Raw genomic sequence first — 15,829 nt, forward strand, 5'->3', positions numbered from 1 at the left:
ATGAGCATTTGCTGCAGGATGAGTTTCCTGGTTCCGATTCACATATAGCACTAAGATGTTACATATATGTGGTAAGACACAGCTAGAAAAGTCATACTGCTTCAGAAAAACTTTGTCATTTTCAAACCCCCTTTCTCTTTGTAAGAGCAAAGCAAAACAAAACCCCAACCACAAAGATCCCCTCTAATTCCTTCAGAAAATTCCTATAATAAGATTGCTACAGTTGTTCTTTTAAGGTGAAGTAAGGACCTTTTGCCCCATCTCTTTTTTTCCTCTAACGCATCCCCAAACAAAAAGAGAACAAGAAACAGAAACTTAAACTCTATCTTTGATGAAACCATGCGACACCTGTCAGCCCGAGGCAGAAGTGGTCTGAGCCAAGAGGAGGAACGTGAAACCACAGTGCCTGCAAGAAAGGGACAGGCAAGATGTTTTATCCCACCAATTCCACCTGGGGAGGTTCCACATAGAGTTACCACACATGCAAAGGAAGGGGTGAGGTCGGTGGCTGCAGTCAGGACTGTATCTAGAGCCTGCCTGGCAGGTGTGCCAGGTTAACGCTGTAGAAACTGAAGGAGAGAAGCTCTACGTTCAGGAACGCCAGGCCCAGTGGAGGTGGGGTAAAGTGTGGGATGGAAGATGGAAATATGGGGAGTGAGAAGAAAGGCTAAACCTGAAAAAGTGATACACTTCTGACATGTGTCACAACATGGGTGAACCCTGAAGACATTATGCTGAGTGAAATAAGCCAGACACAAAAGGACAAATATGGAAGGTAAGATTCCACTTATGGGAGGTACCTAAAGTAGTCAAATTCACAGGGACAGAAAGTAAAACAGAGGTTACCAGGAGCTGGGGGTTGGAGGAATTGGGAGTTATTGTTTAATGGGTATAGAGTTTCAGTTTGGGAAGATGAAAAAGTTATGGAGATGGATGGTGGTGATGGTTGCACAACACTGCGAATGTACTCAATGCCACTGAACCATATACTTAAAAGTGGCTAAGATGGTAAATTTTATTCTATGTATATTTTATCACAATAAAAATATACCAAAAAAGAAAAGACACCGATGCACCCTCTCCAGTGAGCTTCCAGAATGCTGACAGCCAGGCTTGTACCCCACAGGCAAGGCCTGGAAGATTCTCTTCTGAAGGAGCTGAATGGTCCCAGGGAACAAGCCTGAAGATACCCCTGACCTGTGAGGGTGCTGACAAGTAAGTCTCGTGGTCCAAAGGCGCAAGGTAAGCCTAAGGGCAGTACAGAAGGACAGAATGACAGAGACAGAAGAGTAGACACGAAACTCAGACAATCACTCCAGGAGGTCTACCGTCTTACCGGCAAGTGACTCAGAAAGAGAACAGAAAATGGAGAGGAGGAAATTTTCGAAGAGGCAATCTAGTATGAAAATTTTCCAGAATTTATGACTATAAGTTTCCAAATAGAAAAGACAAAACAAGTACCCAATACAACATAAAAATGATGAAAGCACCACACAGAAGTACACTGTCATGAAATTTCAGGAATAAAGTGAGATCTTGAGTTCTTCCACAGAGGAAATGAGATCCTAGACAGAGGACGGATTCAGAAGCCATCAGCCTTTGGCCTAGCCACTTCAGAAGGCGGGCTCAGTGGAAGGATTTGTTCACAATTCTAGGCGAAAGTGTTTTCTGTTTTAGCATTCATAACATAAGCAAATTTGATAAATTGTACTTATTGAGCTACTTAATTTTATTTAGGTTATGAGTCTCTCAAGAAAAAGTCCTATTTGGGAATGTATTCTGTCTTCCAAGTAGAAATTAGAAGCAGAATACTAACTTTGATGTCTCAAATTTTAATGAGGACAAACTCCAAAGCCATGCACAGCAACAACAGGGATAAACTACCTTTACTTATTCAGTGCTAACTTAACAAAGAGAACAAGAAAATACTTGAAGAAAATAATTGGAGTCTATGGGGGCTAAAAAATGTTAAAACGCAACAAAAATTTGTTGAAATGGACCAACAGTAATTGAAGACCAATGATTTTTGAGATTTGCCTGAAGTATAATTAATAGGTACAAAGACTTTTTCTAGAAAGCATGCTACAGAAAAGCATTTTCCTGAATTATATTCTGATGTGCACAGAAGTTCATGGTATTAGAAGTGTCTGCTCAAAGTATCTATTCCAACGAGTAGGACTGCAAAAGGAAAATGACACTCCTATACTATACTCCCATACACATAGAGACTATTAGATTCTTAATAAGTACTTTTTATTGACAAAATTGTATAATTTATTCCCATATTCCCAGAAGGTTGTTCTATGGTGGCTGGAGAATAGGGGTGAAAGGCACATCTTCACTTTGTATCTCTTGAATTTAGAAACACATCACCATATTCTTATTTAATAATAAGTAAAATCAGGGGGAAAAACTTTACTTAAGAAATAATAGTATGAGTATCATAATTAGAACTATGGGCAGCACATAGCAGCGATTTCTTTGAGGAGCATCAGCAAGCATGAGGCCAGAGAGGCAATTTTTCATCAGAAGCCTTTTTGCATTTCTTGATTTTTTCATGTGCATATATTAGTTAGACAAATATTAAAATATTTAATGAAAGCATAATTGTAAAAAATTAGAAACTTCAGAAATTTATGAAGAAGAAAATTAATATAACCTATGATCTCATTGCCCAAGGATAGTAACATTTCGATATACGGTATTACACTTTTTAGTTTCTTTTTCCTATAAAAATAAGTGTTCACTTTATATGGGGCTTTCTTATTTCTTTCTTTCCCCTCCTTTATTTTATTCCCTTTTTATTTTGCAAAGCTAGGCATATAACTTCTAAACCATTAAAAAACACAAAAAACAATTTAACATGCCCAGCCCTTTTCCAGGTAAAGAAAATATTCTCAGATAACGCAGTGATCAGTGGGGTCTCTCCCATGAGCACTTTTATAACAGTGATGGAAATGGCATATTTTGGCAGTGTTCACCAATTTCTATGCTATCTCTGAATCGAGTTTTCTGAGATTTTAGTAAACAGGATTGTTTGATCTGTTCATATTTCTTAATGCTAGAGGACCTCATAACATACAACTCTTGTGACTGGAAAACCTCTTCAATCCAGAACTCCCAAAGGTACGTCACATCCTTAGTCCTTACAAACGACAAGCTAACTGGGGAATAGACCAGTCAATACTACCTGGTTGGTCCCATTGTTTTGTGTGTGTGTGTGTGTGTGTGTGTGTGTGTGTGTGTGTGTGTGTGTGAGAGAGAGAGAGAGATTCTCATCATTTTTGTACTGGTTCTTTTATATTTTTTACAGTTTTCACCCCAAATATTTTCAGATCCTGGGCTTTGAGTACAGTGGGCAAGAGTAAGATCCTGGGAGGCACCCGGGCACAGGGTTCAGAAGCAGCTCTGTCAGGAGCTAGTGACATAGTTCTGAACAAGAGTCTCCTTTTCTGAGCCTCAGAAGGCTCATCTGTCTGTCACAGTGGAACATGTCATACATATCACACAACATCATTTCATGAGGTGATACGTTTATTTGATCAGGTATCAGATTATATATACAATCTAAGTACATAATCTTTCTCCAGAGATAGATATAGATACAGATTATAGATATAGATATATAATGTCAGACATCAGGGTGATCAAGAAATTTTTTCCCTACTTTACAGTAGTGTTGTTCATTAACTCAGAGTCTAGAGCAGAGTGGCAGTCAGAATGTGAAATGTCAGCACAAAGGGGATTTCATGGGCGAGTCAGCTCACTGTACAGGCACCACCTGAAGGCTCCCTGCTCCCAGCTGGCCCCTCACTCCCAGCTCTGTGGTTCACCCCCAAATGGCAGTGAGGGTGATCAGCAGGAAGACCACATCACCACTTTGTCCAAAAGCCTCCCATGGCTTCCATCTTACGCAGAGTAAAATGCAAAGCACTCCCGTGGCCTCTAGGGCCCTACCATCCACTCCACCCCAACTCCAAGGCTGCCTATACCTCTCTCACCACCCACTTTCTCATCCATAGCATGGAGATGATCTAACGATTAAATGGCCTAGGAGTGTCATTCATTCAGCCAATTCTCACTGAAGCCCAAACCACGTGGCCTCTTGCTCCTGTTTGGGGTCCCATGCACTGGCTGTTTCCCCTGTGGGACACTCAGCCCCCAGACAACCCCACGGCTCCCTTGCTCGTGTCACGTCACAGAGTCCCTAACTGTATACAACCAGCAGCCCTTCCCCCCCGACCCCCCCACCCTGTTAATCCCTAAACCACTTCAACGTACTCTCCATAGTGTACTTTATCTGACAGACTGTCGTCTATTTGTCATCAGTCTCTCCCTACCAGAATATTATCTCTCAAGGGCAGGAGCTGTGACTGCTGCATCCGGGCACCTTGAGAGTGCCTTGCACCCTCAGATATTTTTTGAATGAGGGAATGATTTAAACATTAAAGATGTAATTTTAAATTCATCAATGTTATCAATCAATGTTGATAACTTATCAATCAATGTTGTTAAAAGGCAAATATTAATAAGAATGTGAAGGCTTTGGGAGAAATCCCTCTCCTGCACATTCCAGCATAGATCATGGAAAAAGGGAGGACTGACAGAATCGGCCTCCAAAAGCTTCAGGTGTTAGGAATCTGGAAATACTGAATGCTGTTCTCACATCCAGTAAGCGATCTTTCACTGATAAACAAAGGTGGTTACTTCTTGAAGAAGCAGACACTCTAAAATGCTTTATACAAACCTCTGTTTCAGAACAAACCAAAAAGCATTGTAAATCCCCATTTGTATGTGTGCGTCCTCAAGTTCATGGCTTTGCAGGAACACCTGTGTCTAACCCTCTAATCCACCCTCAGATCTGCAACATGCTGCCAGGCACCTTCTAGGCATGAAGTAAGAAGTGTAATTAATTAGTGAAGAAAACGAATATGCACTTAAATAAGAAGGCAAAAAGTGTCTAAGTATATTTTAGAACACTTTGTACTAAAGATAGTCAAAATCAAGTTCTAGCACAAAGGGCTTATTACTCGTAGCTTTTGGACATGTTTTGTTTGTTTGTTTGTTAATGCCTCATGCCTTTGGCTTTTTTCTCATATATACCATTTGAATGGAAATAGGTAAGTAAAGGATACCTGGGTAGGGAATTTTCCCATAGGTGACGATTTCATACAGGAGAATTCCGAAGGACCACACATCAGACTTAATAGTGAAACATCCAAAGTTGATTGCTTCTGGAGCTGTCCACTTAATGGGGAATTTAGCACCTAAGAAAGAAGACACAAGAGTCTTATTTGGACCTCTGAGCTGAAACAAAAAAGTCATGGGCATGTGACCCTCACAGTTCCCTTATTTTTGAGAAAATGTTAATTTTGAATAGGTAATACACACATAGTACAAAATAGAGATGGTACAAAATGTTATAGTTAAAATGCCTGCTTCCCTCCTGTTTCCCTTTTGGGCATTGCCCCCTGTTAAGAAGCAAGGTTTTTTTTGTGTCTTCTACCATATATCTTAACTAGCCCACTTTAAACATGCAAGCACATGACACAGGATATAAAGGCATTTATTCTTAACTTGTACATTTTTGTCCCTTAACACCAGCCTCTAAAGTATATACATATATACAGGTGGTGCCAAAGAAATGTATACAAGTAGATACTTTGGTCAATGTTGCTCAAGCAGTAGTTCGCGTACTCAGAAGTGTCTGGACATTGATGGTAGCCAGTTTGAGCACAACTTGTAATTGCAGAAGTCAAACATGACTTGTATTCATCTTTTCTGACCGGTATATATTGAGTATTACAATTTTTTAAAAAAAATTTTATTGGGGAATATCAGGTAAACAGTGTGTTTTTCCAGGACCCATTAGCTCCATGTCAAGTCGTTTTCAATCTAGTTGTGGGGGGCACAGCTCAGCTCCAAGTCAAGTCATTGTTTTCAATCTAGTTATGGAGGGTGCAGCTCACTGGCCCATGTGGGGATCAAACAGGCAACCTTGGTGTTATGAGCACTGTGCTCTAACCACTGAGCAAACTGGCCACCCACCAGTGGCTCAGCTCCAAGATCAAGCTGTTGTTTCTCACTAGCCCATGCGGGAATCGCAGTGGTAACCTTGGTGTTATGAGCACTGTGCTCTAACCACCAAACCAACCGGCCGCCAAATATTAAAATTTTAACAGTTTTCCTTTCTTGAGATGTGTATACATTTTTTTGGCACCCTCTGTATATATCTTTAGGGCTAAGATTTTCTCTAGTGAACCCATACTATGTGCCTATGGAATATAAATATCTCTTGATGTGTACATTGTTGTGGATAAATCTCTTCAAGCCCATACCAATAGGAACTTCAGCTGCTACTCCAAACTTCAACATCTCATGCTTTCATTTGATAGGACCAAACATTACTACATGTTTAAGAATTGGGTAGGATGATGATCTATCTGCCCAGAATGATACAGTGATGATACTAGGTTTCTTATGAGGAGCTGGTGTGACTAAGGAACACCTAACCACCGGGTCACACGAGAGGCAAACCTGGCCCGAGGAACCCCAGGGTCACTTTGAGAAAAGCAGGGACTCAGGCACAGACTGTCACTCCTACAGCCTGGAAAGGCTAGGGGTTTCCACCAACCACTTAAAAAAGTTTAAAACATATTTGCCTTCATTATGTCTTTGCTTTAGAATTTTTTGGAATGTCAGATCAAAATTGGAAATCCAAATAAGAACAATAAGAACAACAGAAAGCCTGGTGGAGCAGCTATTGGGGGTGTGTGTGGAGGGGCGGTGACTGGAGGGGCACCACTGTCACACATTCTGGCATTAAACCTCCTGTCCCCCAGCCAGAGAGGCAACAGCGACAGGGGCGGGGCGGGGCCCTAGTTGGGGGCTCCGTCAGCACAGCCCAGTTGGGGTTTGAATCCAGGTTCTGCTGATTCCAGCTTGGTGTGACCCTGGCAAGTCACTTACTGTCTTTGTGCCTTCTTGGCACCTTCATCTGTAAAATGAGGAAATAACAGAACCTCCCCCAGGTTGTTTTCAGGGTTAAGTGGGTTGATCTGCATGCTCAGCACAGTGTAAATACCAATGAAAGGTAAATAGCATTACTATTGCCCTGAGATGCTTACTGTTTAATCTCAGAGCCCAAGTTCTCTACACCAAGCCACCTATGTCGTGTCAAAACAGGTATTTTTGTGAGACTCGAGGCTTATCAAATGCAATAAAACTAGTAGAATAAATTCTAGTTCATGTACTTAAAAAAAATTTTTTTTAAATTTGTTTTAAATATTAGTTTTAGGTGTAAGGCTCATGTACTTTGATGCTAGGTCTCCTGGGTTTGAATCCTGGCTCTACCACTTACTATGGGACCTCCAAAGCTGCAAAACCTCTCCTTTTCATCTATAAGGTGGGAACAATATAAGGTGGGTCACATAGGGTCATTTTAAAGATAAATGAGATAATGTACAAAAAGCACTTAGAATAGTGCCTGCCCTACTGCAAATGCTCACTGCATTTTAGCTATTGGTTTGTTTTTTTTTAACTCCTTTTCCTCAAACTGTTCTCTTGCACCTGCCGTTTTGTTGAGGATAATTAAGGCAAAGAAAAAGCAATAACCCATATAAGAGAACATAAGCTTGAAGCAGGAGGAGAACCACCTTAAAAATGATGGACGCAAGAGATGCTAACCAAATCAAAATGATTGTTTTCAATCTGCTTGTCACCTCTGCAAGTCCTGTGGACATCTTCCAGAAATAACACACATGTAGTTAAAAGGAAAATAATCCTTGTTTAACAACTCTTAGGAATGTCAAGAAAGTGCTTGGCTCTTTTGGGAGAGAGAAAGCACTGCAAAAATAGTCACTCAGCTTTTGTGAACGAGACCTTCAGACCTCTCAGATCACAAGCAACATGGACAAGTCTCCAGAAGGAAAGGCCAGTACAGCCCGAGACGTGGCCCCGCCCCAGAGCAAAGTGCCAGGGACTGGGAGATTTATGCCTCTTTGCATTTTTGATTCACATCTATAATATGGAATGTGGGAAAATAAAGGAGTGTAATTTTTGTAGCACTATATTTACATCTATGTGTGTAATAATTTCCATGTTTTAATTTGTAATTAAAAGGCCAGAATATAGAATATAAAATTATTGTTACAAGTATTTTCTCTATACCGTAGCTAAGGAACGTGTACTTCACTGTTTGGGTGAAAAACTTTAACATAAAATATGAACAAAGAATCTTGACCTTGCCAAATCTCTTTTTGCTTTGCTTTGCTTAATTGAAATACAAATGATAGCATTTGTAAACATTATAAAAGTATCATGTGGAGTTAATGAAGAGAGTAATTTTTCAAAGCAATTATTATACTAGAACCACAAACAGTAACTATGGTACATTTTGAATATTTTACCAAATGAGTTCTTTTTTTAAATGATGACTACTGTGATTTTTTTGTTAAAAACAGACAGAAACAAAATAAAACTAAACAATAACGAAACACCTAAAGATCGTTAGGGGAACACACCTTCCCTTGCTGTGTACTCGTTATCTTCAATTATTCGAGCGAGGCCAAAATCTGCAATTTTGCACATGAGTGACTCAGAGACCAGGACATTAGCTGCTCGTAGGTCTCGGTGAATGTAGTTCTTTCTTTCGATGTACGCCATTCCTTCTGCGATCTGAAAACAGAAAAATGTTGTCATTTTCGATTTAGGGTAGGCCATCATAGAGGGCCATCAAGGAAAACCAAAAAACTGATGACTTCTTGAAATCTCGTCATGTATATCGTCCTGATCATCCCAGTTTAAAAAACAGTGAGTAAACTGCAATCAACATTTTAAATCCTTTCTAAAATAATTGCTCCCAAATCACCAATGATGGTAATCACGTCTCAAAATGATCTTTTAAATAGCTACACATCTCAACATTTTCTAATGTGTGGAGAATCTTTTTAAGATCCTACTAAATTCTTGCAGGTAGATATACAGATATTGTTACTCAGTTTTTCAAGTGAGAAAACATGAGCTGAAGACATGCTAATACAAGTAAGTTATTAGGGTATCAAGAACAGGCTGTCCTTGGTCAGCAGCATCCTCACCGCCAGGTTAATCAACAACCCACAGAACCAGGTCTCCAAGTTCTCTCTGCACGTCCCTCCAGGATGACCAGACAGATTCACTATGACACCAGAGCATGATGGCAGGAAAGAATTCAAGATTTAAACAAAACAGTAAAATGGGGAGGTGAAACTACTATTCATTGCTCACTAGAAAATTGGGTTTTTAAGGAAAGCAGTACCAAAATATAAAGATAAGTATCTAAAAGAAAGGAAGGGAGAAAGAGAGGAAGGTAGGAGGGAGGGAAGGAGGGAGAGAGAGAGGGAAGAGAGGGAAGGAAGGGAAGGAAAGGAAGGAAGAGAGGAAGAGAGGGACAGAGAAGGAGGGAGAGTGAGAGGGAGGGAAGGAAAGAGGGGGAGAGAGAGAGAGAAAGGAAGGAAAAAAAAGAAAAAAGAAAAAAAGAAAAGAAAAGAAAAAAGAAAAAGGGAGAGAAAGAAAATGGACGCAGACCAAGTAGCTGTATCTGGTGACAAGTTAGATGGAAACTCTAATTAGGATCATGTCACAGAGGCATGAATATATTCTACCAGGAATTCCAGGCTCAGAGAGAAGACGAGACTACCCCCACTCATTTGCAACAGTATCCCTCATTATGGCTCATTTCAAACTCCAGGTTCATCCAGACCATGTTGCTTAGCAAAGGTGTATCTCCTCAGTACTGGGTATGCTTCTCCTTGACCAACGCCTGGAATGCCTCTTTCCCACCTCGGCCAATCCGTTGGCTCACCTTCTGCCCAGAGGGCCTTCCCTGAACTCCTTTTGGATAAGTTCTCTTGCTCCACACCCAACCTCACTGGTTAATTTGTATGCAAACCATTAGCACGTACTGATCATAGCTGTGTCATTATTTTAATGCTGTTTAATGTGCTTATTGTTGTCATGCCAACATACAGACAGTAAACACCTCTAGGGCAGAAGCCACACATAATATTTCTTCTGTTCTCACTGGTATCTATTAGAACCTTCAAACTTTTTATCTAACCTCTTCTCAGCCAAGGAAAGTTCTTTGCGAAATGTGCTGGGTTTTCAATGCTACCAGAACACTGTGTTGTTGGCACACAGCTGCAGGAATTTGGCAGATGATATTTTTGTAGCCAAACAACCAGTTAGCAGCAGGTCAGTCCAGCACTTTGCATCTGACCTACTGTCCTGAACAGAGAAAATCATAAATCAAAAAGAACAAAAGCGGTCTGACTTCTGTCTTTAGTAGAAAAGACAATTTAATAAAGTACAGCTTCTATAACCAGAAATACCCCGTGTGGCACTCAAGCACTGCCCTACCATGGAGACCAGGCTGCTATGTGATGCTGCCCGGTGATCTTGGAGTCTAGTCACTGCCTAGCCAACTTGGCCAGCTCTCACTTCCGTAAAGGTTGGGCTACCACATTTTAATCCTTTGTGCAAGTCCAACCAGGTCACTCCCTGCTTAAAACTAGCCTCAAGACAATGTCTGAATTGTTGCCAAGGCCCTGCATGACCTGGCCCGTGCTTAGCTCTCCCACCTCTTCCCTGTGACCGTCTCCTCTTCTGTGTCCCGGCTTTCACACCTGCCTCTGCGTGGAACATTTGCTCCCTGCCCCTTTCACCTGACCAATTCATTCTGCAGGTCTCGGCTGAGAGGTCACTTCTAAGAAGCCTTGCCTGACTCTCCTCCTTCTCTGTTGTGTGTGATCCCAGGGCTCCCTGCTCCTCACCTGTTTACCTGTTTATGATCATGGCAGGAATGGAAACCGCTTAGGGCAGGGGTAGTGTACGCACATTTCTGTTCTTGGGCATTTATGTAACATTCCAATAACTGTATGCAAACTGGGCCAGGAACCCAGAAAGAACCAAGGTTGGCTGCAACCCCAATTTAGGCCTGAAATTGCAGTTGACGGAAGCAATGAGGAAGCTGTGCTGGAGATGCCTCTGAGGATGCTGAATGACCCACAGGTGGCATAGTGGCCAAGACATGGGGCCTCTAAGACATGGCACCATGAACCCACATCGCTCTCATTCTTGGTGACGGATTTTAATGATCAGCTCATTAATTAAAGTATTCTGGGAACTTGTGGGTAAGGTTTTAATCACACCTACTCCAGTTCGGCATTTACACAAATCTGAAATGCATTTTTAAAACCGATTCTCTGAAATAACAGACTTGCCACAAGCCCAGTTTACTTTGGCTTTCTTTTCCATGTCAGAGTGCTTCAAGGAGCTCATATTCCAAACAATAATAACAGTATTCACCAAACCAAGATTCAAAACACTAGCTTTAGCCAAGTTGAATAAATAATAGACATGGGAGCAAAATAAAAGCTTTCAGATATGACTTGCCTTTGAGGTCATAAAAGACTACAGTTTTCTTATATAAAAATTATTCTTTCACTGGTCTGTATGTATTGTCCTTTTTTTTTTTTTTAAAAAAAAACCTTAATCTTTTTTTTTTTGTTATATTTACTTTGGCTGAAGTAAATCCGGCTCTATTTTGCAACAGCAGGAAGAAATCAGAGACCACTTTGGCTAATGGAATCTAGGACTAAATTTTCTGTCATGGAATACCTTCTTCCTCCCTGAGGCCAGTTAGTCTAACAGTTGTCAGCACTGCAGACAGAGCTGTCACATAAATGCATCACACCAAGGCTCAGCTGTCCATGGGGACCCAGGGAGAGGGGAGCGCTCCATTAGCTCAGCAAGGCTGATCATGAAGCAAGTTGTGTGGAATTGCTCAGGTCTCATGAGGAATAGATCTGTGATTCAGTAGACTGTTTTGTGCCCACAAGTATTTTTACTGTAATGATGATGCGAGGTAGGCTGATGATTGATAGGTAGGTAGGTAGATAGATAGGCATTAATAATCACTACATCTCCCACTACTAATCGAGCACTTACTATGTACTAGACACTGTATTATATCCTTTATCCCCACTTCATGTTTCATCTGAGTAACAGATCTACCACGTAAGTTTTATTTCCATTGCACAGAGGCAAATGAAGCTTAGAGAAGTACAAGAACCTGCTGAAAACCACAGACTGAAGGAGAGAGCCAGATTTACACCCAAATGTGTCTGGCTTCAATACCCACACTCTCAGTACATTCTAGAATGTCACATCAGCCCAAGTTTCATCCCTTAGGTGGAATCTCCCCAGGTAGAGTTTAGGATATCCATCTCAGAAAGTACATACAAGCATAGTTTGGGTTGTCTTTGTCTAGAACAGTGTTTCTGAATCTTTTTTCATTATCATTCCCTAAGGAGAAAAGTTTAAATTTTAAATTTTAATTAAAGTTAATTTTTCCTTAACAGCAGAAAATAAACACAAAGAACTAAGATTATGTCAGGTAGGTTTGACCTTTGGAGACCCACAGACTATTGTAATATATAAGATTTCCTGATTCGTCAGGAACCAATTTTCACTCCTTTGGGGGCATGCCCCTATTTTGAATGCTTGGTCTAGCAGATGCTAAATCGAACAAAGAATATTTAAAGCCAGTTTTGCCCTGTGACTAAAAAGAGGGAAATAAGATGGATGATGATATATGTTTGGCTTGGGTAAAGTTAACACTCTGACAGAATGAAAACAACCAGGCTAAAATTAAGCAGAAAAACCCTCTTTCATCCAAATAGCCCTATATGTTATGGCATATATATATATATATATATATACACACACACACACACACACACACACACATCTATATATATGTGTGTATATATATATATATATATATATATATATATATGGCAGTAATTGTCATTCCCTTTGCAACTTTGATGGGGCTGAAAGGAAATTGCTTTCCCAGAGTCACACCATAGGTTAGTGCAATGGTTTGGAAGTGAAATTAATTTCCCTTCTGTGCATTTAGTGGTATAAATAAGTTTTAACCCTTATGCCAGTATTTCTTAACTCTGGTTGTGTACGTGGGGAGCTTTGAAACAATACCACTACTTGGGCCTCATCCTAAACCAAGTGAAACTGAACCTAGAGGAGAGGGGCCTCCACAGATGATTCTAACATGCAGTCCAAATGGAGAACTGCTCTAGGCCCTTGCAACACTAAGTGGGGTCCTCGGACCAGGAGCAGCCCTGACATCATCTGGGAGCTCATTAGAAGTGCGGCATTTTGGACTCTGACTCTGATTTATTCCATCAGAATCTGACTTTTAACAAGATCTCTGGGTGATCTCTTTGCACATTAAAGTTGGAGAAGCACTACACTAGATCATATGCTTTTAAACCTAAGCTATTTAGGATTTAAAGTTCTAGATCGATTGGAACAAAATCTTGGTTTCAGCACGTTGCCTACAAACCACCTCACAAGTGGATTGTCGTCCTCAAAATGCTTGGGAAAGGAAGTCCCAGTGTGATTTAGCTCAAGAGAAGGACCAAGATGTGCTCAGCCAGAAGTAAGGGCCCAGGCCAGAAGGTGGTGTCACGTGGGTGCTGGGCAAGGTACAGGACCAAATGACAGAGGTGCTAGGAACATCTCGTTCACCTTGTGCAGTCTGAGTTCATCAACAGCTTGGATCATGTGTCTTGAGCTTCTGTCTTTCCTATAACTTGGGAGGACTCCTTTGGCCTCACAGCTCAGAGGCAGGGGACCCTACTGTCTCTCCGTCTCTATCATATCATGGCCCTGGGGCTGGGTCATTACTTAAAGGGTTTGGCAAACCGATTTAACCTTTAGGTTTTAAATCATCTGAGGTGATTCTCTTCATCTTGGACCATGCCAGCATCACGATGCCAGGCCTGGTGATGTGGGAATATGAGAAAACCTCGGCTTTCTAAATCACCTGCCAATGAGAAAGAAGTTTCGCAACTAAAAATGTCTCATCCTGATGAGCTTATTTCTAACTCTGAAAATTTGAAGTGAAAGGCATCCCCATCACCTAAAATAAGAATAATCATATAAGAAGACAATGTGAGCGATGTTTTGTACTCCTGGTTTAAAGTGAACTGATTTAGGTTTAGATGTGCTTTGCATTTCTTGTGCTCTTCAGCTCAAACAGCATGGCGAACATACACTTCTTAGTTCCTCTTTTTGTAACTTCAGTGGAAATATATGATGACATTTTATCCCTTTGATGTTCATGGGTGTGTGTGTGTGTGTGTGTGTGTGTGTGTGTGTGTTGCTGTCCTGGGAAGACAGAAAGGAATCACTAGGTAAGAGAGTGAGCCACTGGGATCCCAACCTGAGCTCGTAACCCAGAGGGGTTCTGGTGAAATTCCAGGTATCTAGTACCCAGTGAAAGTTCTACGCACACAGAAGATATTGAAAATGATGTTTCCTGAGTTAAAGGGCACAATCTAATCCTGTCAGATGTAAAGAAACAGACTCCCAGTCTCATGCCATGCAAGTCTTCCCGAGAGACCTTTCAAAAGCACTGTGAGGAGAACAGGAGTTGGCTGTCAGCTTCCACGAGCTGGAGAACTGACAGGGCTAGAAGCACACATGTGACCAGAGAGAGAAGTACAGTATTACCGAACGTCTGACCCCAGTATTCAGGCCTGCCTCTCCTACAACTGGTGTAAAATAGGAAGTGTCAACCCTCCCGACAGATGTGGGAGGGACCCCTCTAAGGTCCACAGCAAATTAGAAAAAGGTACCACTTCCTCCAGGTGGAGGTGACCCAGCTATCTTGGCTGATGGGTGAGCTGGACTGGGGATGGATTTCAGTCCCTCATCGGCATCTCCGAGCCATTATGGACACACTCGACATGTTAATGTCACCACTGTTTGTCTATTTTCCGGTATATCCATACCTACATGCATGATTTTATACACACACAAATACATACAAACCTGTGGAAAGTTTTCAGAACCCCAACATTTCATAGCATTACCGCTTCTGCTCCCTCTGCTCATCATTGCCTACCATGCACACACACACATACACTTACATATGTGCACACTTACGATGGGGACAGGGTGCAGACAGAACATGAAATCTGGAGTCCTATTTACTTTGCAAATAAATTTTTTCTAGGGTACGAGATCAGAAACATTAAGTTAGACCAAAGTTTTCAGAAGCATTTGAATTGAACATAAGACATTTATATTACCTCTCCTATATCAATGTTTAAGTAGAAAGTCCGTCCATATTTCCAAAATGATTAGTAAATGTTGTGGGCAGTCTCAGCAGACCATCCTCACATACTCCTGCCAGGACTGCTCTAAGGCAGGCAACATAGGTCCGTCCCTCTCAATGAAGTATAGCTTTGCTCAAGTACATTTATTGAGAAGAGTTGCCAGTGACCAACTAGGGGCTCACAGTACAGCTATGCCTGGGGCAGGAAATACCTAACAACTCAGCCCTGGGATATATGTAAGATGGAGTCATTTTATATGGAATACAACTCTAGAGAAAAAAAAAATCTTAATCATGTTTTACATACCAAGGCAGAGTTCAACTAATGCCCCTTGCAAGTGACTTTCTTTGCGAGTGATGACCTCAGAGGTCACCCATCTTTTCCTGTTCTTCCCAGAAGCCCAACCAGAAACCTGTCAACCCCAGCATCCCACACAGTGCACCGAAGCTATCAGCAGGCTGCCTCCCACACAGACGCACAGGCTCTGAGCCATTAGGCGCCTTCCTTCTCATGCGTGTCCTCTGAAGGATTTGCTCAGCACACATACTGGGCTGCTTTCACTGGAGAACTTGAGTGATGCTTTGGACAAATAACAAAATGTTCCTGTGATGGCCTTGCTCTCCAAGTCTTGCTTTAGTGTTCTTGTG

The 15,829-nt window shown here is 41.3% G+C and overlaps 1 protein-coding gene across 4 annotated transcripts in view; it reads right to left on the reverse strand.

Moving 5' to 3' along the window:
- Positions 1 to 15,829, reverse strand: part of LYN (LYN proto-oncogene, Src family tyrosine kinase) — a 116,710-nt gene that overhangs the window by 4,543 nt on the left and 96,338 nt on the right. For all 4 annotated transcript variants that reach the window (XM_033125960.1, XM_033125959.1, XM_033125962.1 and 1 more), the window contains 2 exons: positions 8,523 to 8,676; positions 5,136 to 5,267 (listed from right to left, as the gene is read on the reverse strand). In XM_033125960.1, the coding sequence (XP_032981851.1) occupies positions 5,136 to 5,267; positions 8,523 to 8,676 (286 nt within the window). The remainder of the gene's footprint in view (positions 1 to 5,135; positions 5,268 to 8,522; positions 8,677 to 15,829) is intronic.

The sequence above is a fragment of the Rhinolophus ferrumequinum genome, chromosome 14 (assembly GCF_004115265.2).
Source record: "Rhinolophus ferrumequinum isolate MPI-CBG mRhiFer1 chromosome 14, mRhiFer1_v1.p, whole genome shotgun sequence".
NCBI classification, from domain to species: domain Eukaryota; kingdom Metazoa; phylum Chordata; class Mammalia; order Chiroptera; family Rhinolophidae; genus Rhinolophus; species Rhinolophus ferrumequinum.